At 44.1% G+C, this 23469-nt stretch overlaps 1 protein-coding gene across 2 annotated transcripts in view; it reads left to right on the forward strand.

Moving 5' to 3' along the window:
• HNF1B (HNF1 homeobox B) overlaps positions 1–15765 on the forward strand; it is a gene marked incomplete at both ends in the record, with an annotated part of 97014 nt that extends 81249 nt beyond the window's left edge. For both annotated transcript variants that reach the window (XM_081346599.1, XM_081346600.1), the window contains 4 exons: positions 4299–4431; positions 5811–5987; positions 8338–8456; positions 15745–15765. In XM_081346599.1, coding sequence (XP_081202725.1) covers positions 4299–4431; positions 5811–5987; positions 8338–8456; positions 15745–15765 — 450 coding nt within the window. The remainder of the gene's footprint in view (positions 1–4298; positions 4432–5810; positions 5988–8337; positions 8457–15744) is intronic.
• Positions 15766–23469: the final 7704 nt, after the last annotated feature.

Below are 23469 nucleotides of genomic sequence, written 5' to 3' on the forward strand. Positions count from 1 at the left end.
GTTTTATCACAGGGTTTAAATTCTTTCCCAGTCAGGTGATTTCCCCTCCCTTGCCGTATGAATTCATTTTTTTTCTGTCCTAATTGTTTTTCCAAGATGAGCTGAAGCCTAATCCTGGCTTTTTTGCAAATATTTTTTTTCCAACTTATTATATATGCATGCCTGGCTTAGCTAAACTGAGGAATGTCTCCTTCTTAGGGGGAAGAGGACAAGGAACAATGTTCTGTGCGGAGGAACATTTTCATTCTCTTTACATTTTATGGGCAGTTTACGGCGTGAAATATGAATGTCTGATCAGAATAACAGAGTTGGAAGGAAAACTTGGAGGTCTTCTAGTTCAACCTCCTGCTCAGGCAGGAAACCCTATATACCATTTTAGATAAATGGTTGTCCAATCTCTTCTTAAAAACCTCCAACGTTGGAGTACCCAGAACTTCTGGAGGCAGGTAGTTCCACTGGTTAATTGTTCTCACTGTCAGGAAATTTCTCCTTAGTTCTAGGTTGCTTCTCTCCTTGATTAGTTTCCATCCGTTGCTTCTTGTCCTGCCTTCAGGTGCTTTGGAGAACAGCTTGACTCCCTCTTCTTTCTGGCAGCCCCTGAGATATTGGAAGGCTGCTGTCATGTCACCCCTAGTCCTTCTTTTCACTAAAATAGACATACCCAATTCCATGATCCCAGGTCAGGAGTTTGATTCCTAGGAAGAAAGACAGCTCTACAGTGGGTGTAGTGAAACAACCAGCTCCCCTTGTAAATTGTGGAGATTACGTTGACATTCCTTTGGTTGTTCAGCTATTCTTCTTGGAGAGCAATAGATCTCTAAAAATCCAGAGTTGATTGAAGGGCAGTGCCATCCTGTCTATTGCCACTGGAAGCAAATGTCTTGGATCAATCTTGCATAGAGGTTTTTGTGAGGTTGGTATGAATACTGCTAAGCTTGTAAGCTTGTAAGCTGCCCTGAGTCTTCGGAGAAGGGCAGGATATAAATGGAATGGAATTAAATGTAGGGTTACTAGGTATAAGTAGCCCTCAGCTTACAACCACTTGTTTAATTGCCGTTCACAGTTACAACCGCAGTGAAAAACGTGACTTATGACCATTTTTCACACTTCCAACTGTTGAACCTCCCCACAGTCATGTGATCAAAATTTGGCCGCTTGGCAATTGGTTCATATTTATCACGGTGGCAGTGTCCAAAGGTCATGTGATCTCCTTTTCAGACCTTCTGACAAGCAAAGTCCATGGAGAAGCCAGATCCACTTACCAACCATGTTACCAATTTATCAGCTGTAGTGATTCACTTAAATGTGGCAAGAAAAGTTGTAAAATGAGGCAAAACTCACTGAACAACTGTCTCACTTAGCAACAGGAATGTTGGACTCAACTGGGATCATACGTCAAGGGCTATCTGGACTTGATGTTACAGCTATGCCTGCCAGACAGAGGACATGAGGACAAATAGGAGATGTTGCCTTTTTGCCTAGTATTTGGTAACTGTATATATAAGAGTGATCTTTATGTGCACAAAACTCTCTTCTGGTCTTCTAATGCAGTGTTTCTCAACCATGACAACTTGAAGACCTGTGGACTTCACCTCCCAGAATTCCCCAGCCAGCTATGCTGAAGTCCAAAGGTCTTCAAGTCACCACGGTTGAGAAACACTGCTGCAAAGTATTTTGTAGTGTGTTTTGATACAAAGATGGGAACAGGTCACCAGCCCTTAGCCTGAACTATGAAACTGTTCTTTCCACCCAGACTTTGTGGGGGCAGGATAGATCATGGAATTGCCTACAGCAGTGTTTTTCAACCTTGGGGACGTTCACACGGGTGAACTTCAACCTCCAGTATTCTCCAGTCAGTCCTGCTGGCTAGAGAATTCTGGTTAGTTGAAGTCTACCTATCTTAAAGTCCCCAAGCTTGAGAAACATTGGCCTACAGCCTAACAGGAGAATCTGAGGCAACGAGGTTGGTGGCACCAAGTCTCATGAATCTCTCTAGAAAACAGTTTTCCCACCACTGTTGATCTTCCCATCCGCCAGTTGGCAAGTTGAATGGAGACCCATCCTTGACCGTTGCCCTCTGTGTGAGCAAAATATGTACGTTCAAAATAGAAAGATGCCACAGTGCCAGATTGCTAGAATCGACAACAAGGACAATCAATGCTCTGATGGCCTAAAAACCTTTCCTGTGAACACACTTGGCAAAATACAGTCAATTTCAAACATCTATCTCAGGGGTCTTCAAACTTGGCCCTTTTATGACTTGTGGACTTCAACTCCCAGAACTCCTCAGCCAGGCACTCTGGCTAAGCAATTCTGGGAGTTGAAGTCCACAAGTCATAAAAGGGCCAAGCTTGAAGACCCCTGATCTATCTCTTCATCTGAAGTCTATCTATCTATATTTTTTAAAACTCTTTTGTATGACATACCAACACCCCTCAACCCCAAATTTCCATTGCTAAGCAAAGCAGTTGTTAAGTGAGTGCTGTCCCATTTTACATTCTTTTTTTGCCACAGTTGTTAAGCAAATCACTGAATTTGTTAAGTGAATCAGGTGGTCGTTAAACGAATCTGGCTTCTCCCATTGACTTTGCTTGTCGGAAGCCAGCTGGGAAGGTCACAAATGGAGATCAAATGACCCCGGGACAGCACAACTGTCATAATAAATCCATGCCAGTTGCCAAACATCTAAATTTTGATCACATGACCATGGGGATGCTGCAACGGTCGTTAAGTGTGAAAACTGGTCATAAGTCACTTTTTTCAGAGCCGTCCTAACTTCGAACGCTCAGTAAACAAATGGTTGCATCAATGCCATTGTAACTTTGAACGGTCACTCAACGAATGGTAGTATTAGTGCCGTTGTAACTATGAATGGTCACTAAATGAGTGGTAGTAAGTTGAGGACTCCCTGTAATGTATCTGTTTCCTCCTTCTTTGTCTGGGCTCTGCCAGCCCTCAGTGGCAGCAGACTCAGGATATTTTAGCAATTCATCTGGTGGGGTTATTTTTCTTGGCCTAGCTTGACTGATTCATGTCACACTAGATGGTTTTTATGGCCTTCCTTTTTTATTCTCTGCCTGGTTGGGGATGCATAGTTCTTGACTGAGACAGCCTGGCCTTCCATCCAGAAAGTCATTTGTTGACTCTTGAAGCCAGGGTCAGCTGGGCCTCCAGACAGCCAGTTGCCAAGGATTCCCGCCACCACCATCCCACTTAAATGAAATGTGAGGCATATTTTCAAGACAGTCTTTTTTTTCTCAAGTGAAACCTCTGTAGGAATTACAAAGTTAAAGGAATTTAGAATCGTGCTTAGCAAAATATCGTGGTGGGTTTCAATTAAAGCAAAATGCGAGCCATGTTTGGATGGCCTTTTTCACCTACAGTAGGGATCTCCAAATTTAAGACCCGTGGACTTCAACCCTCAGAGTTCCTCAGCCAGCCATGCTGGCTAGGGAATGCTGGGAGTTGAAGTCCACAAGTCTCAAGGTTATCAAGTTTGGGGACCCCTGATCTACGGGTAGCCTTTGACTTACCACCACACTTGGGACCAGAACTTTAGCCACTAAGCAAAACAATTCTTACTAAGGCGTGCCCAATTTTAAGACCTTTTTTTGCTGTGGTCATCACCACGGTCCTTAAGTGAATCTCATGGTTGTTAAATGAAGCCGGCTTCTCCCATTGTCTCATCGTAAGTATGAGTCAGTTGCCAAGCATCCGAATTTTGATGACACGACCAAGAGGATGCTGCAATGGTCGTAAGTATGAAAAACGGCCATCAGTCACTTTTTCAGTGCCGTTGTAACTTCGAGTAATCACTAAATGAAGTGTTGTAAGTCGAGGACTTCCTGTAAATAGGGCAAAGATTACACTGCACAGTTGTCTGTATGATCTGAGGCCCACGGGCACACTCCGAAAATTTTGGATGAATAAATCAAATACTTGTTGATTTAAAAAAGTTTGTTTCTTGCTACTCTGCATTAACAAGAGTGGCACAAGATGGATAATATTGTTTTTTTTATTATTCATTTATTTATTGTATGGCACTTTCACATCATATACCAGTAAAAAGGAACACAGGGGTAAAATATAAGACACAGAATATAAAATTTGAAATCTTACCAGTAAGTTTACAAACATAGATCTAAGTTAGAAATATAATTTTTCATTTGTCGCTGCCAGGAAGGCAGCGAAATCATTATAGGCTCTGTTTTGGCACACTGTTACAATGGGTTGATAATATTGCACTGTTAATGGTCCATTCCTAAATTCTGACTTTTTGTTCTTTTTTCCCTTGACAGATTACAGTTTCTGGCGGTGGGCTTCCGCCAGTCAGTACCCTCACCAACATCCACAGCTTTTCCCATCACGCCCCACAACAATCCCAGAATCTCATTATGACGCCTTTATCAGGAGTCATGGCTATCACACAGAGTAAGTGCTTAATGAGTTACACAAACGTCTTTTTGTTCTTAGAATTGTTCCTGATTACCTCTTTCCTTGTATAGCACCATCAGGAAACAAGGAGTTTTACAGAGTCCAAAAGGGCAGGAACCTGTCTGAGAGACTTTGCAGAATATTTACTATCTCTTCCTTTCTTCTTCTTGCAATTGTTGTAGCATGGCACTGACTTCCATTGGTGCTGGCCTCCAGTTGCTCAGTAAATATTAAGAGAGAGAGAGAAATATTGATTTTGGTGCACTGTGAAAACAAAAAGGAAAAATGAGATTAAAAAATGAATTAGCGATGAGATCCGAAGAGGCTTTGTGAAGATTAAGAAAGAAAGAAAGAAAGAAAGAAGGAGGGAGGGAGGGAGGGAGGGAGGGAGGGAGGGAGGGAGGGAGGGGAGAGAGAGAGACCGAAAAAAGAAGAAAGAAAAAAAGAGAGAGAGAGAAAGAAAAAGAAAGGGAGAAAGAAAGAAAGAAAGAAAGAAAGAAAGAAAGAAAGAAAGAAAGAAAGAAAGAAAGAAAGAAAGAAAGAAAGAAAGAAGGGAGGGAGGGAGGGGGGAAGGAAGGAGGAGAGAAAGAAAGAGAAAGAAAGAAAGAAAGAGAAAGAAAGAAAGAGAAAGAAAGAAAGAAAGAAAGAAAGAAAGAAAGAAAGAAAGAAAGAAAGAAAAAGAAAGAAAGAGAGAGAGAGAGAGAGAGAGAGGGAGGGAGGGAGGGGGGGGGAGAGAGACTGAAAAAAGAAGAAAGAAAGAAAGAAAGAAAGAAAGAAAGAAAGAAAGAAAAAAGAAAGAAAGAAAGAAAGAAAGAAAGAAAGAAAGAAAGAAAGAAAGAAAGAAAGAAAGAAAGAAAGAAAGGAGGGAGGGAGGGAGGGGGGAAGGAAGGAGGAAAGAAAGAAAGAGAAAGAAAGAAAGAAAGAAAGAAAGAAAGAAAGAAAGAAAGAAAGAAAGAAAGAAAGAAAGAAAGAAAGAAAGAAAGAAAATACTTGACTTCCCCACTGACTTTGCCTGTCAGAAGCCAGTAGTGAAGGTCACAAATCACAATCCTATGACCATGGGGTGGCTGCAATGGTTGTAAATGTGAGGACAGTTACTTTTTCATTGCTGTCATAACTTCAAAGAGGGCTCTCGGTTAACCAATGCGGGAGAGATTGTCTTTTAATTATCTTTAGCCAGAAGCAACCCAACATCTTTAACAAACAAAAAGACAATCACACAATGCCTTGGAAAATCAGGTTCCAGACTATGGAAAGAGTTGTGAATTTTCATCTTGGAAATTGTAGAGAGGCTGTGGGTGTTACAGGGGAAAGAAATCTAAAGACCTTGTAGAGCGTTGTAATCAAAGGCCTCAGATTATCTCTCTCTCTTTCAGGCCTAAACAGTTCGCAGGCCCAGAGCGTCCCCGTTATCAACAGCGTAGCCCTACAACCGGTCCAGTTCTCCCAACAGCTGCACAGCCCACACCAGCAGTCAATCATGCAGCAGTCAACCAATCCGATGGCTCAACAGCCGTTCATGGCGGCGGTGACACAGCTGCAGAATTCACACAGTAAGGATCTTTTGGGGTATTGACTGAGACAGAAGAACAGAAGCTGGGAGAAGCGACAGTAACAGAGGCCATAAATACAACAAGATATTTGTCCCTGTCTCAATCAGGGTATAATTGCAACTGTACAATCCAAACCTCATCTATTTTTCTCATGTACCTGTAGTCCTTTTTCTCATGCACAGGCAGTGTTGGTTTAATTGCTTTTTCAAACATCTATTTATGAGAAAAAGACTGCTTGTAAGCTAAGAGCATTTTGGACCAGCATTTTGCAATATTTAGGTAACAGTAAAGGTTCCCCCGCACATGCGTGCTAGTTGTTTCCAACTCTAGGGGCCGGTGTTCATCTCTGTTTCAAAGCCAAAGAGCCAGCGCTTGTTCGAGGATGTCTCCGTGGTTATGTGGCCGGCATGACTAGATGCCAAAGGCGCACGGAACGCTGTTACCTTCCCACCGTAGTGGTCCCTATTTTTCTACTTGCATTTTTATGTGCTTTCGAACTGCTAGGTTGGCAGAAGCTGGGACGAGTAACAGGCGCTCACTCTGCTACGTGGCACTTGGGATTCGACCCGCCAAACTGCCGACCTTCTGATCGACAAGCTTAGCATCCTAACCCACTGAGCCACCACGTCTCTTTCTTGCAATATTTAGTTCCTCATAATTTCTTCTTTATCTGGAGAAAAAAAAATTCAGTTAGCAAAGTATTCTTGAGTACTTTAGTTATACTTGATGTCTTAAACCAGACATGTCAAACACAAGGCCCGAGGGCCAGATCCGGCCCACGAAGTGGTTTCATGTGGCCCATGAAGCCATCCTGGAAACAGTGAGGGAACGGCCCCCACTGCCTTGGCCCTGGCCCAGAGACCCTCCTTCTGCCAGAGACCCTCAGATCTGTCCCACTCCTGCCCAGGCCCCCATAGGCACCCTTGATGCAAACGATGTAGAGCTGGCCATGCCCACCCAGTAGGCCATACACACTCTAGCCACGCCCACCCAGTAGGCTGCGCCCACCCTGGCCATACCCACCCGGCCCCTTGAGGGCAACCGAAATGCTGATGCGGCCCTCAATGAAATTGAGTTTGACACCCCTGTCTTAAACCATAAGTTAAATCCTAGCAGTGGGGCAAGAATATGGGGAGATAAACACAGCAGGAAATGGCAGTTTTCTTCAACCTAGATTGTATGTCTGAATACAACCAACTGTATTCTTTTGAGATGGGGATGGGAGTTGTAGTCCAAAATATCTGTGCAGGAAGGGCTTGATGAAGGCTAGATCGGAGCAGTGGACTTAAACCAAGGGGACTCAGATTCCAGGTCTTATTTAGCCCCCCCAAGTTTACAAAAACTTTTTCAGAACAATCACTGTTTCTGAGCCTAACATCAGAGGTCAGTTGCAAAGAAGTGTGGGAATTTCAAGGATGCCAACCTGGATTATTGGAGAGAACCTGTCCTCAAAATCACAGAATAACAGAGTTAACCTGGAGATCTTCTAGTCCAACACCCCGCTCTAGCAGGAAATTCCTATATCATTCCAGATAAATGGCTGTCCAATCATTTCTTAAAAACTTCCAGCACTCACAACTTCTGAAGGCAAGCCATTCCGCCGATTCTCACTGTCAGGAAGTTTCTCCTTAGTTCTAGGTTGCTTCTCTCCTTGATTAGCTTCCATCCGTGGCTTCTTGTCCTGCCTTCAGGTGCACTGGAGAATAGCTTGACTCCCTCTTCTTTCTGGCAACCCCTGAGATATTGAGAGACTGCTAATGTCACCGCTAGTCCTTCTTTTAATTAAACTAGAGATATGAAATTCCTGCAACTGTTCTTCAAATGTTTTAGTCTTAATAAAAGTGGCTTTATTCCTGATCTGACTCCTGCTTAGCTCTTTTATCAGCACGAAGGCCTCTGAGGTTGGACTTAAGATTACAGAGTTATAGAATGGGAAGGGACATTGGAGGTCTTCTAATCTAGTCCCCCCGCCCCCATGCCCAGGTAGAAATCCCTAGGTAGAAAGGAAGGAAAAATTCCTTTGGTAGGATATTCAGCATTTAATGGATTAGGACAGGGTGTCCAAATTTGGCAACTTTATGACTTGTGGACTTCAACTCCCAGAATTCCTCAGCCAGCCATAAATAAGTTGAAGCTTTTAAAAGTTGCTGATTTACCCCTTGAAGGTTCTGGCAATTTGGTTCTGTGATGCTTGGAAATAAGATATTCAGTGGGAGAGCAATTTATGGCTGTACTCTAAAATTGTTGTCATTCTTTCTCTTCCATCTCTCTCTCTCTCTCCCTCTGTCACTCACTTTCACACACAAACACACATACACACTAAAGAATGACTGTTGACCTTTTTCCATAGTGTACGCTCACAAGCAAGAACCTCCTCAGTATTCTCACGCATCACGGTTCCCTTCAGCGATGGTGGTCACGGATACCAGCAGCCTCAGTTCATTAACCAACATGTCTTCCAATAAACAGGTAAACAGATTTAATGTTATTGGGGAAAATTAATAAAAGGCAGGCCTTGACCTACGACCACAATTGGGATCAGTAATTTCAGTTGCTAAACGAGGTGGTTGTTAAGTTGTTAACTGAGTCACCTGCCCAATTTTACATCTATTTTTCCCACCATTGTTAAACGAATCGCTGCAGTCGTTAAGTGAATTGGGCATGGTCGTTAAACGAATCTGGCTTCCTCTATTGACTTTGCTTGATGGAAGTTGGCTGCGAAGGTCGTAAATGGTGATAACAATTGTCATGCGCCCAAATTTTGATCACATGGCTATAAAAGTGCAAGGACTAGTTGTAAGGAGAATTTGGGTTGATCTTTTAGAGAGTCGTTGAGGCCACTTGGAGGCTTCTCTGTGTCTTGAGCATCACCTGAGTAATGCAAGTGGATGTGGAGCCCTCTTGGAACTGCTGAAAGGACAATGTCTACAACCAAGGGTTCACAGATAAAACTCCAAGTGGCCTCAATGACTCTCTAAAACAACCTCTGGTTCGTGGACCGGCACCGGGCCTTGGCATGCCAGAAAATGGGCTCCATAAACAAGCAAAGCCCCGTCCACAGGATGCAGGCAGCACACAAAACCACGCCCTCTCTGGTACGCAGAAAAACCTCCTTCCACGGAACCGGTCCCTGGAGCCCAAAAAGTTGGGGACCCCTGCTGTAAAAGAATGCAAATGACCAGCTGTCTGCAAGGAGTATAAATCCTTCCATTCCCCACCATCCAGTCAGAGCTGAAGAAGCTTCTGGGATGAGAAGCGAAACGTCTTCAAAGAAAAACAAGGAAGTCCAGTTGCCTCGTGAAAAAGCATCTTTGGGACATCCTGGTTTTTACACTTCTTGATATTGTAGCACTTTAGCATCTCTATGAGAAATAAACCCGAGAGTCCTTTTTGTGTAAACCTGTCCGCTCTCTTTTTTTGCGATGAAAAATCGTTCCAGAGCAGATTTTTAAAAAGCCTCTGTTCTTCCTTTCTTTCATTTTTCAAAAGCATCTTTGCAGACTGTGGGAAATATGTGGCCTCTATCGATCGTTAGATAGTTAGAAGAGAAAACCTTGAACTTCTCAACAGATAAGCTGGCATGTGGGTTTTTTTTCCCCTCTTTGAGAGACTTGTGCCAAATATCGTAATAATGGGGTGTGTTCACCAACGTTTGGAATGCACTTCTGAATTCTGATACAGGTAGTCCTCAACTTACAACCACAGCTGAGCCCAACCTTTCTATTGTTCAGTGAGCTTTGCCCCATTCTGTGACCTTTTCTTGCCCTATTTGTCAAGCGAATCACTGCAGTTGTTAAGTTACGGTAGTAACATGGTTGTAAAGTGAACCTGGTTTTCCAATTGACTTTAACTCTGGGACATTGCAACCGTCATAAGTACACGCCAGTTGCCAAGCATCCCAAATTCGATCACATGACCGTGAGGATGCTGCAATGGTCGTAAGTGTAAAAAGTAGTCTTTTTCAGTGCTTGTAACTTTGGACAGTCACTAAACAAATGGTTGTAAGTTGAGGACTATCTGTACAAGTCCAGTACTACCAGACATGGGTTAAAAATTCAGGAATCCAGTGAGGAGGCCTTTGTGAACCTCTCAAACTAGGTTCTGCACAAATGACAGAGGCTTCAGATCAATATTTTCTTAAGTCATTGTATCCATGGACAATATACAGGTAGTCCTCAATTTACAACCGTTACGTTTAGTGAACATTCGAAGTTACAATGGCACTGAAAAAAGTGAATTTCAACCAGTCCTCCTACATATGACGATTGCAGCATCCTCACGGTCAGATGATCAAAATTTGGGTACTTGGCAACCAGTGTGAATTTACAACAGTTGCAGCGTCATGGGTCATATGAGCACCATTTGCAACCTTTACAGCCAGCTTCCAACAAGCAAAATCAGTGGGGGTAGTGGCCCGCTTTATGACCATCACAACTTAGGAACCTAACCGCCAGGCTCAATTATAGCCATAAATTAAGGACTTACAGCAGTTTGCTTAGTGACTGTTCGAAGTTACAACGACACAGAAAAAAGTGACTTATGACCATTTTTCACACTTCCGACCGTTACAGCTTCCCCATGGCCATGTGATTTACATTTGGATGCTTGTCAATTGACTCATATTTATGACAATCCCAGGGTCATGTGATCCCCTTTTGCGACCTTCTGACAAGCAAAGTCCATGGGGAAGCCAGATTCATTTAAAATCCGTGTTACTAACTTAACAGCTGCAGTGATTCACTTAAAAATCGTGGCAAGAAACGTCATAAAATGGGGCAAAACTCATTTAACAAATTTCTCACGTAGCAACAAAAAATTTGGGGCTCAATTATGGTTGTAAGTTGAGGTTTACCTGTACATATATATTACCCAGGATAGGAAAAATCCATATTTGTGAAAAAGTTCTCAGAAGCTTTGGCCACAGTGATACAACTGAACCTCTGCTCATTTTTTTATTTTTATTTACATATACATCCTTGATTGAATTATGGTTTCTTCCTTGCTGAAAGAAGCAGCACACATTAACCAAAAAAAAAAGAGTAGAGGTTCAGTTACAGCAGTGTGACCAATAATCTTGAGAATTTGTTTCTTCAGAAACATGGATTTTTCTCTATCCTGGGTAATTTGGTTATCTGGGCATCCTGTCTCCTCCAATACTTGGGAGAGTAGAAATGTGATTTGAGTAGTAAAACTGAACATATTCTCTTCCCAAGACTCATTATTCGCACTGGGGTTTTGGACATCAATATGGATCTGGATAGAAGCGAAATAATAATAATAATAATAATAATAATAATAATAATAATAATAATAATAAGGATGATGATGATAATGATGAGGATGAGGATGAGGATGAAGAAGAAGAAGAAGAAGAAGTTGGAAGGGACCTTGAAGGTCATCTAGTCCAACCCCCTGCTAAGGCAGGAAACCCTATACCATTTCAGACAAGTGGCTGTCCAGTCTCTTCTTAAAAACTTCCAGTGTTGGAGCATTCACCGCTTCTGGAGGCAGGTTGTTCCACTGGTTAATTGTTCTGTCAGGAAGTTTCTCCTTACTTCTAGGTTGCTTCTCTCTTTGGTTAGTTTCCATCCGTTGCTTCTTGCCCTGCTTTGGAGAATAGCTTGACTCCCTCTTCTTTGGGGCAGCCCCTGAGATATTGGAAGGCTGCTATCATGTCCCCCCTCCTCTTCATTAAACTAGACATACCCAATTCCAGCAATCATTCCTTATATGTTTTAGCCTCCAGTCCCCTAATCATCTTTGTGGCTCTTCTCTGTACGCTTTCTAGAGTCTCAACATCTTTTTTACATTTGTAGTTCAAAGCTGAACTATGGCAGGGGTTCCCAAGCCCTGGGCTGTGTCTCACTGCCAGACCACGGTCTATTTGAAACCGGGCTGTGGGAGTGGCAGGGCAGTGCGCATGCACACACACAGCTGGACTAGCATAAATGGTGGGCTGGCATGCACTCCTGTGCTCACAGCTTGCACATTGCACCTCACACGACTGGGGGGGAGAGGGCCGGTGTCCACACAGCTCAACTAGTCGAGCTGCGTGTGCATGTGTGTGGATGCTGGTCCGCCAGTCACGTGAGTCAAGCTGCATGCACCCACGGGCTCACCGCTCATAAGGCCTGGTTCTCCTTTCCCCCGCCGCCAGCCGGGCCACGGAGCCGCAAAGGTTGGGGGATTACTGAACTATGGGGTCGCTTAGCACTGATTGCCTTACCTAGTTGGGTAATGAAACGTCTGCAAGAAAACCACCAAGCTCAGAGAGCACCAAGGACTCCACAGAATACGGATATGGATGTGAAGAGGGAAAGAAAGATAACATTTGGATTAGTGGTTTTAGGCACCAGTTTAGAATCTGACAGACTCCGAGTTCTAGTCCTGCCTTAGGCACCAAGCCAGCTGGGTGACTTTGAGCCAGTCCAACTCTCTCAGCCCTAGAAAACAAGCAATGGCAAACCGCTTCGGAAAAACCTTGGCAAGCAAATCACAGGAAGTCATCCAGGCAGTTGTCAGGACTCGACGCTGACTCACAGACCCAAAACTGTAGATTCTGGGTGGCTCGGTAATATATCCAGTAAATGCAATATCCAATATTTTCACCCAATGGATGGAGCACTAGAAACCTCTAACCTGCCTATCTCCATCAGTCAGGCAGTCATGCGCATCCAGACTCCAGGAGGAGCTCATTTCCTTAGAAAGCCCTGCTGATTCATCTAGCATGCATTCAACCCTAACTTTGCCCTTGATAGATGATGCTTTCTGCGCCACCCGTTCACTTTGATGGTGGCTTGTTGAAACAAGCCTGCCTCGATTCAGGAAGCGTTTTCCTTCATCAAAACCTAGCAAGACGCGACTTGCTGCGCTTTGCTGGCAATCCTGAGTAGCAGGGAAGAAAATTCAGCAGGGAAGAAAATTCAGCTTTTTTTTTTTTTTTAAAAAAAAGGTCATTATCTTGATGGCGGTCAACATTTGGGCATTTCTGCTTTGATGTTCACCAGATAGGCTTTCGGTCAGCTCAGAGTTAGATCTCTGCACGCCGGTTGACAAGGTAAAAAAAATAATGCAACGGCACAACATGGGACCGAAAGATGAAGAGGGAAAAAGAGGCAAATTCTTGCCTTACAGATAGTCCTTGGCTTACAACCGTTCATTTTGTGACTGTTCAAAGTTACAAAAGCTCTGGGAAAAAGGGACTGGTGACCGTTTTTCACACTCTTGATCACTGTAGCATCCCCATGGTCGTGTGATCAAAATCCAGGCGCTTGGCAACTGACTCATATTTATGACGGTTGTAGCGTCCCGGGGTCCTGTGGTCATCTTTTGGTGAGCTTCCGACAAGCAACGTCAATGGTGCGGAAGCCAGATTCATTTAACAAACATGTTACTAACTTAACAGCTGCAGTGATTCACTTAACCGCTGTGGGAGAAAGGTCATAAAATGGGGGGAAATTCACTTAATAAATGTCTCAAATTGGGGGCTCATAATCATAATCACAATAGTAAATTTGGAAGGGACCTTGGAGGCCATCTAGTCCAACCCCCTGCTCAAGCAGGAAACCCTATACCCGTGGTGGCGAACCTATGGCACGCGTGCCACAGGTGGCACGCAGAGCCCTCTCTGTGGGCACACGCGCCATTGCCCCTGTCCTAGGCCTTCAGCTGGGTTTTATAGAACCTTTTCGCTTTGGGCCTCTGCTGCTGTGTGCAAAAAAAAAAGTTTCAATCAATCAATTTCAACTTCTTGTGGGGAAAAAAAGATCTTGAAAAGTTGGAATTGATTGATTGAACTTTTTAATCCCACCCAGTCTCCAGTTACCATCGCAGCCACGCCCACCCAATGGGCCACGCCCACCCGGCACCCGGCAATACATAAGTGGGTTTTGGGTTGCAGTTTGGGCACTCGGTCTCTAAAAGGTTCGCCATCACTGCCCTATACCATTTCAGGCAAATGGCTGACCAGTCTCTTCTTAAAAACTTCCAGTCTTGGAGCATTCACAGCTTCTGGAGGCAGGTTGTTCCACTGGTTAATTGTTCTCACTGTCAGGAAGTTTCTCCTTAGTTCTAGGTTGCTTCTCTCCTTGACGAGTTTCCCTCCATTACTTCTTGTCCTGCCTTCGGGCGCTTTGGAGAATAGCTTGACTCCCTCTTCTTTGGGGCAGCCCCTGAGATATTGGAAGACTGCTATCATGTTCCCCGCTCATCCTTCTCTTCATTAAACTACTAGACATACCCAATTCCAGCAGCCGTTCCTTATATGTTTTACGTTGTAAGTCGAGGACTATCTGCACAAGGGTTGCAGTATCCCAGGGTCATGTGTTCACCATTTCCAACATCTGTGGAGATTCTCAGTGACTTGTTAAGTGAACTTTGCCCTCTGGCTGTCCGTAAGGTGTTTTTTTCACGAGGCCACTAGATTTTGCTTTTTTCCCCTCTTTGAAGACGTTTCACTTCTCATCCGAGAAGCTTCTTCAGCTTCTTCCCATCATCCAGACAAAGCTAAAGAAGCTTCTCAGATGAGAAGCGAAATATCTTCAAAGAGAAAAAAAAGAAAGTCCAGTTGCCTCATGAAAAAGCACCTTTGGGATCACCGTTTATAACCTTCCCAGCCAGCTTCCGATAAGCAAAGTCGATGAGGGGAAACCTGATTCGCTTAACCAGCGCACAAGTCACTTAACAAATGCAGTGATTTGCTTGGGAAAAAAAGTCATAAAAGGGCGCAAAGTTCACTTAAAAACTTGCTTAGCAACAGAACATTTGGGCTCAATTGTGGTCGTACATCGAGGACGACCAGTATTATGTTAGATCTTATAGTTCAGTGTTGTCTTTCCTGCCTCAAAATGAGGGGAACACAGTCAATTCAGAGAATGTTTGATGAGTTACAAGCACCCGCAAAGGCCTTAGTCTGTCCATCCTCAAATCAGTTGGAATCAATCAGAACAGAGCTGGAAGGGAACTTGGAGGTCTTCTAGTCCAGCCCTCTTCTCAAGCGGGAGACCCTGTACCTGTTCTGTACCAGCCTGCTACCAGCCCTGCAGAAAAGGCAGGGACAACCCCTTTACAAACGGCAAGAGGCTGGAATTACGCCTGCCAAATTTATAGCTACAAAAACAAACAAGACACGAACCAAGAAACAGGAGCTTTAAGAAACACGAACTATCCAAGCGGTTGCCTTCAGCAAACCAGCCCTCCCCACACATTCCCCTTATATAGAGTTCAGGGCGTGGCTTCTCTCTGCCTCCTTCCGAGAAGCCCCATTGCCTTCCTCTGTTTACTCCTAATTGACTGCCTCCTGCGTCGGGCGTCCTTGAACAGGGCCAGCTGTGGGTCATCTTCATCCACGCTGTCAGGCTCACACAGCTGGGTCTCCGTGGTAACCAAGTGGGAGGGGCCTGGCTGAGGGCTCTCATCAGCAAGATCTTCAACCCCCTCAGCAAGGTCTTCAACACCACCCTCCTCCTCCTCTGAGTCCTCCGACCCAACTGCCGAACCCACAGGCTGACCCTGAATCACAACAGTACCATTTCAGACAAGCGACTGTCCAGTCTCTTCTTAAAAACCTCCAGTGATGAAGCACCCACGACTTCTGGAGGCAAGCTGTTCCACTGGTTAATTGTCCTCACTGTTAGGAACTTTCTCCTTAATTCCAGGTTGCTTCTCTCCTCAATTAGTTTGATTAGATTCTCTCCTGACCTAAGACACTTCCTCATATTCTAATCTCTGTAACCTTCTTTGTTTTTTTTCCCCACAGTGTCCGTTACAAGCCTGGTGATACTCTATCCAGTCCCCTGTGCCTTTAGCAACTTGGAAATTCTTTTTCCACAAAGTCCTGCCTGACCAGAATGAGATCGTGAGGCTGCTGCAGCAAAGCCCGAGTAGCTTGCTGAGCCTGATCCCAAATAGATCCTGCTCAGCCTAGAAAGAAGATTAGAAGATTCCAAAGACAGCAGCAGCTGTGGCTTCCTTCAAGGGGGGAGGGGGTCCAGAAAGGGGTTCGTCACACCAAGCGTTTCCCTGTAGTTGTTCTCCAAGACTTTTTGCCTCAAGGAATGCCAAAGTTATTTTCCTTCTGGAGGACATTCGTTTCCAGCCCGCAACACCGAGAACAAAACGGATGCTGAACGAGAAGCTTGGCAAGAACCTCGAAAGCTGGAGATCAGTCGTATTTATAAAGTTACACGCTTCTCCCGAAGAGGACCAGAGAGAGGACTTGGGGCTGTTACGTCAGGTTGCACAGGAGGAACCAACCGTGCTGATGAACTGAACCAAATGAAGTGTATATAGAGGAGCTCCATATTCCGGCTGCCCCCTCCCCCATACCTCTCCGCAGAGATTTATATTAAAGAAAAGTGAATGTTGTCTATCTAATGGATGTATTAAGAAATTAAGTGCAATGCCTCTTCCCACCCCACCCACCCCCACCTGTACATAGGATCACAAAGTCTCCTATTATGTCTCTCTCTTCGTTTTTGTAAGGACAGGGTTTAAGTTGCAATGCTTTGGATTGGCGAATCAGAAGAACGAAAGACAACAAAATCTTTTGGCAAAGCAACATTGATTTATCGGCATTTTATAAATTCGGCCCATCGGTCAGTGCCTTTTTTTTTGGTGAAGTTTGGGCTGGCTGATTTCAAAAGGAAGCAGAATTTGGATGTTTGGAAACAAGGCATAATTATTTAATGGCTGCACACTTAACCTGGTTACAAAATTGTAATCCATTTTTGGAGTGTGCGTAACATAAGCTAGGCAAGTGGATGCAGGTAGTCCTCAACTTATGACCACAATTGGAACCAGAGTTTCTGTTGCTAAGCAAGTCAGTTGTTAAGTGAATCACAGCCAATTTTACAACCTATTTTGTTACGTGAGTCACTGTAGTTATTAAGTTAAATTGCGTGTTAAGCAAATCGGGCTTCTCCCATTCTTGTCCCACAAACAAGAAGGGAAGGCCACAAACAAACCCCAGCTTAGCATACAGGTGGTCCTCAACTTATGACCACAATTGAGCCCAACATTTATGTTGCTAAGTGAGACATTTGTTAAGTGAATTTTGCCCATTTTATGACCTTTGTTGCCACAGTTCTTAAGTGAATCACTGCAATAGTTAAGTGAATCTGGTTTCCCCATTGACTTTGCTTGTCAGAAGGTCACCAAAATTGATGACCCCGGGACATGTAAAACCGTCATAAATATGAATCAGTTGCCAAACATCTGAATTTTGATTATGTGACCATTGGAATGCTACAATGGGCATAAATGTGAAAACAGTCATAGGTCACTTTTTTCAGTGGCTTTGTAACTCCAGACCATCACTAAACAAATAGTTGTAAGACTACCTGTATTTGCCTTAATGAATCTACCATGTCTTTATTGAATTGTATTGTCTAAACACAAGTAATGAATTGGTACACACTTTGCACTAAACCATGGTTTGCTTATCCATTGTTTGTTGAATAATCTGTTGATTGTGGCCTTATACAATGTACTAACTATGCCACAAGCTACATTTCCAAACTTTACACAATAAGCTAAGATCCAAGCCAACATGTTATGGCTTAGTGTGTTGTGTTAACCAGCTCCTAAAAGATGTTAGTCCCTATTTCAGCCATCATTGCTGATGTCTTCTAATTACGCTTAATTAATTAATTAGAACAATTAATCAGTGGAACGACTTGCCTCCAGAAGTTGTGAATGCTCCAACACTGGAAGTTTTTAAGAAGAGATTGGACAACTATTTGTCTGAAATGGTGTAGGGTTTCTTGCCTGAGCAGGGGGTTGGACTAGAAGACCTCCAAGGTACCTTCCAACTCTTCTCTTCTCTTCTCTTCTCTTCTCTTCTCTTCTCTTCTCTTCTCTTCTCTTCTATTCTATTCTATTCTATTCTATTCTATTCTATTCTATTCTATTCTATTCTATTCTATTCTATTCTATTAGGTAAAGGTAAAGGTTCCCCCGCACATGCGTGCTAGGTGTTTCCAACTCTAGGGGCCGGTGCTCATCTCCGTTTCAAAGCCGAAGAGCCAGCGCTTGTCCGAGGACGTCTCCGTGGTCATGTGGCCGGCATGACTCGACGCCAAAGGCGCACGGAACGCTGTTACCTTCCCACCGTAGTGGTCCCTATTTTTCTACTTGCATTTTTACGTGCTTTCGAACTGCTAGGTTGGCAGAAGCTGGGACGAGTAACAGGCACTCACTCTGCTACGCGGCACTCGGGATTTGACCCGCCAAACTGCCGACCATCTGATCAACAAGCTCAGCGTCCTAACCCACTGAGCCACCACGTCCCTTTTTATTCTATTCTATACAGACATGATAAAGACTCTCATATGATCTCTCATCCCTTCCTGTGATGGGAGAGAAAACTCAGCTTTGAGTAGTCTATGTAAACACAGTCCTGTTTTACCAAACAAACAAAAAAACCCCCAAACAAACTCAGACCCAAATCCTGGTTGACAGATTTGGGTCCCTGTTGCTGAAAACTCCAAGATAATTTGGCCCGATCCTTGACCTTCCTCTTTGCTCACACAAGGCATTTTGCATGTGTTCATCCTTCTGTCTTCTCACCGATGCAAGGAATAGGTTAGAACAGAGTTTTGCAACCTCAGCAATTTTAAGATGGGTGGACTTCGACTCCTAGAATTCCCCAGCCAGCCATGGGAATTGAAGTCCACCCATCTCAGAGTTGCCAAGGTTGAGAAACACTGGGTTAGATGGTAATTTTAGGGCACTTATTTCCAGCTTAGTTACCATATTCTTCTTCCACCTATGGAGAGAAATGTAAATTGGTATAGTTTTTCTCTCCCCGTGGTCTCTGTTCTGGCTTACAGCTGGAGGATCATGTCTTCCTATCCAGGAAGGGCATTTGCTCAATGCCACCAGCGCTGCTGTAATCAGCAATATTTTGACAGATGAGCAGAGCCACAGATTTATCTATCAGTCAGAAATTGCACTCCATTTGTCCACCACCTCTCCCAACCTAGAACTTAGCTCTCTAGGCTTGGAAAGGAGACCCTGTATCCATCAGGTCTCCAAGCCAATTTCTGGAGACCCCAATCATCCCAAACAACTGATAGAGCAAACCACGACTGATAGGAAGGAGAGAGATAGTTGTTATGAAGACTATATGAAGAACGGTTGCAGGAGTTGGGTATGTCCAGTCTAGTGAAAAGAAGGACTAGGGGTGATATGATGGCAGTCTTCCAATACTTGAGGGGCTGCCACAAAGAACAGGGGGGTCAACCTATTCTCCAAAGCGCCTGAAGGCAGGAACAAGAAACAATGGATGGAAACTAATCAAGGAGAGACGCAACCTAGCACTAAGTTGTTCAATTAGTAACACAGTTGTTAAGCGAATCTGGCTTTCCCATTGACTTTGCTTGTCTGAAAGTCATAAAAGGGGATCACATGACCCTGGGACACTGCAATCGTCATAAATCTGAGTCAGTCGCCAAGCATCCCAATTTTGATCCCGTGACCATGCGGATGCTAAAGTGGTTGTAAGTGTGAAAAACAGGGCATAAGTCACTTTTCTGGTGCCGTTGAATCTTTGGAATAGTCACTAAACGAGCTGTTGTAAGTCAAGGACTACCTGTATTCCAGGGATCCCTAACCCATGGGCTGCAGTCCACTACTGGTCCATGGCCTATTTGCAACCGGGCCGTGTGGGTGGCTGTCCGGTGCGCGAACATGCTTGCACAGCCCCACTCACACAAGCATTGCGTGCGCTTGGCCCCCCTCTCACACGAGTATCACAAGCGCTTGCGGCCCCACTTGCAGAAATGTCACAAGTGCTCACGGCCCACTTGTGTGAGCACTCGAGGCCTCATGCAAGCATCACGGGTGCTCTCGGCCTCACTTGCACGAGTACATGCTCATGCACATGCGCACGCACACTCCTCCCACAAAACCATTCCCTCTTTCCCCCCTCTGGGCCGCCAATCCAGAAAGGTTGGGAAACTCTGCTGTAGTCCAGGGGTCCTCAACCCCCGGTTTGTGAACCAGTACCGGGCTGCAGCATGCCAGCAACCGGTCCGCACAAACAAGCAAAGCCCCATCCACAGGATGCAGGCAGTACATAAAACCACGCCCCCTCCGATCCGCGGAAAAACCTCTCTCCACAGAACCAGTTCCTGGTGCCAAAAACGTTGGGGACCTCTGCTGTAGTCCCAGTGGTGGGATTCAGCCAGTTCACACTACTTTGGCACAACCGTTAGCTAATTTTTTGTTGCTCAGGCCCAGAATGGACTTCCGGAAGCGGCATCCACACAGAGAACCGGTTGTTCACCTATCTGAATCCCACCACTGTGTAGTCCATATGCATTTTCTTGATTTATGTAAGCCTTTGTTTGTTTTTTCTTCTCCCAAGGAAGATGAGTAGCATTTAAAGAGTCATTTGTTTGACCTAGCCCAAAAGCATTATCCTTAGGATCTCCTTATACCAAAATAAGTGAGTGGCAAGGAATTTCCTGGGTATTTCTCAGCATGAGTTCAGGAAACGAAGATAAGGATTAATAAGGAGTTTTTCAGAGTGCATTACAAAGAGAGATAAAACAATGGGGAGTTTTTGCAAAACCTTTGGCCATTGTTCTGTTTGTTTGCCTGCTTATTACACCCTTTAGCTTCCATTTCATGGAAGCAGTAAGTAAATAACCAAAGAAACCCTTACAAAATTTGCAAAACCTAAAACTATGGGGGGGGAATACAAAAATTAAAGCCTATCAGCTAAGTTCAACTTTATTCATAAGCCTCAAACGTTCAAATCATAAAATAGGGGCAACAATGAGAGAACACAATACAGGTAATCCTCGACCTGCAATTGTTTGTATAGTGACCTTTTAAAGTCACAACTTCACTGAAAAAAGTGACCTATGGGCAGTCCTCGCATTTCCGACTGTCACAGCATCCCCACGTGATCAAAGTTCGGGGGCTTGGCAATTCACATGTATTTATGACAGCTGCACTGTCCTGGGGTCACGTGATCGCCATTTCTAAACTTCCCAGCCAGCTTCCGACAAGCCAAGTCAAGGGGGGGGGGGGGGAAGGCCAGCTTTGTTTAATGACCACATGATTCACTGCGGTGATTCGCTTAACTGTGTGGCAAGAAAGGGCATAAAATGTGTCAAAATTCACTTAACAACGGCCTTGCTTAGCAACAGAAATTGGTGGTCCTATGTCGAGGACTCCCTGTCAGAGACTATCATGACCCAGCATGGCAAAGTAGAGGATCAGCTAGGAATAAGCAGAGAAAACACTAAACTGGCAGGAACAGCCAACACCCACAAGACAAGCTCAGGATCCAAAAGGATCTTGACAGACTTGAACACTGGGCCTTATCTCACAAAAGTCTAATGAAATGAAGGACGAGGGGAGACATGACAGCAGTGTTCCAATATTTGAGGGGTTCCTACAAAGACCAGGAGGTCAAATTATTTTCCAAAGTACGAAAAGGCAAGTCAAGGAACGATGGATGGAAACCAACCAAGGAGAGAAGCAACCTAGAACTAAGTTGTTCAATTAGTAACACAGTTGTTAAGTGAGTCTGGCTTTCCCATTGACTTTGCTTGTCCAAAAGTCATAAAAGGGGATCACATGACCCTGGGACACTGCAATCGTCATAAATCTGAGTCAGTTGCCAAGCATCCCAATTTTGATCAGGTGATCATGCAGATGCTGAAGTGGTTGTGTGAAAAACGGGGCATTAAGTCACTTTTTTAGTGCTGTTGTAACTTTGAATGGTCACTAAATTCCTAACGGTGAGAGCAATCAATGGAATAGCTTGCTTTCAGACGTTGTGAGTGCTCCATTCCTGGAGGCTTTGAAAAAGAGACTGGACAACCATTTGTCTGAAATGGTACAGAGTCTCCTGCTCAAGTAGGGGGTTAGACTAGAAGACCTCCAAGGTCCCTTCCAACTCTTACTAATCTATGTTCTAGAACAAAGGTGTCAAACTCGATCACGTCACATGACGTACAGTATCGTGACTTTTTTGCCTTTGGGAAGCCGGGGTGAGTGTGGCCTTCATGTGACACATCTGGCCCGCAGGCCGCCAGTTTGACACCCCTGTTTCTATAACAATCGGGACATTGCTTTGTGCTAATCTAGCCTGCCTCTGGATTCCTCCAAACTCTGTGGGCCTCATCCTTTTTTTTTTATTTGTCTCCTAAATGTATCTTTTCCCTCATCTTTGGACAGCTCTTGACTCCCTTCGCCTCCTCGACCGCTTAAGCTTCGTTTTATTATATCCCAAAATCACAAGGCAGACTTTCTGGGTAAACCTTGTAAAACTTTTCTCACCCATCTCTTCTGTTTACCTGCTAAGGCTGATCTGAATATCCTGCCAGGATGACTTAGCTATTTTTCCTTCGCTTACCTCTAGGGCTGCTAAGTGGGCCAGATTTATACATCAGATTAGCAGGAGAAGACAATCTGTCTCTCTCTCTCTCTCTTTAAGGGAGTTTTTTCAGTTTATTTGGGGTTTAATTGTTTGACAAGTTTATGCTAATGAACGTGGCATGTCTTAAATGGGTGATTCTCTGGGATGGCTTGATAAGAAATGGAGTCACTTCAAGGTTTTCCTGAAAAGGGAAACATGCAGGGTGCGCGTGGAAGATTTTGAACAATCTGGAAGAGTTACAAAGCCCATCAGCCATGAGGCTCAGAGCAACTCTGAAGTAGGATCCATACATTATTACAGTACAGGTAGTCCTCGACTTACGACCACAACTGAGCCCAAAGTTTCCATTGTTAAAGTGAGACATTTGTTAAGTGAGTTTTGCCCCATTTTACGACATTCCTTGCCACTGTTGATAAGTGAATCTCTGCAGTTGATAAGTTAGTATCTTGGTTGTTAAGTGACTCTGGCTTCCCCCTTGATTTTGCTTATCAAAAGGTTGCAAAAGATGATCACATGACCCTGGAACACAGCAGCGGTCATAAGTATGAATCGGTTGCCAAGCATCTGAATTTTGATCGCATGATCATGGGGATGCTACCAAGGTCGTAAATGTGAAAAATGGCCATAAGTCACTTTTTTCAGTGTCATTGTAACTTTGAATGGTCACTAAATGAGGACTACCTGTATGTTAATTCCATAACGTGGGTGAGTGACAGAGAATTGTAGGGTTTACATGACATGCTTTGCCTAAAATGAACTAAGGCTTGCGAACATTAACTAAGGCTTGTGACCAAAGTCAAAAATAACAAAAAAAGCTTCTTTCAACATATAAAAAACAAGAAAAAAGTTAAGGAAATGATTGGTCCATTAGTGGGGGAAAGTGGCAAGAAGGTGACAAGCAATAGGGAGAAAGCAGAACTATTTAACTCATTTTTTGCATCTGTCTTTACACAAAGGGAAAAAACAGTCCAACCTACCCAAACCAGTGCCATAAAAAACAGAATAGAAACGCAAGTTAAGATAGGCAGGAAAATGGTAAGTGAACACCTGTCCAGCCTAGACGAGTTCAAATCACCAGGACCAGAT

This window comes from Vipera berus (assembly GCF_964194415.1).
Source record: "Vipera berus genome assembly, chromosome: 1".
NCBI lineage: Eukaryota > Metazoa > Chordata > Lepidosauria > Squamata > Viperidae > Vipera > Vipera berus.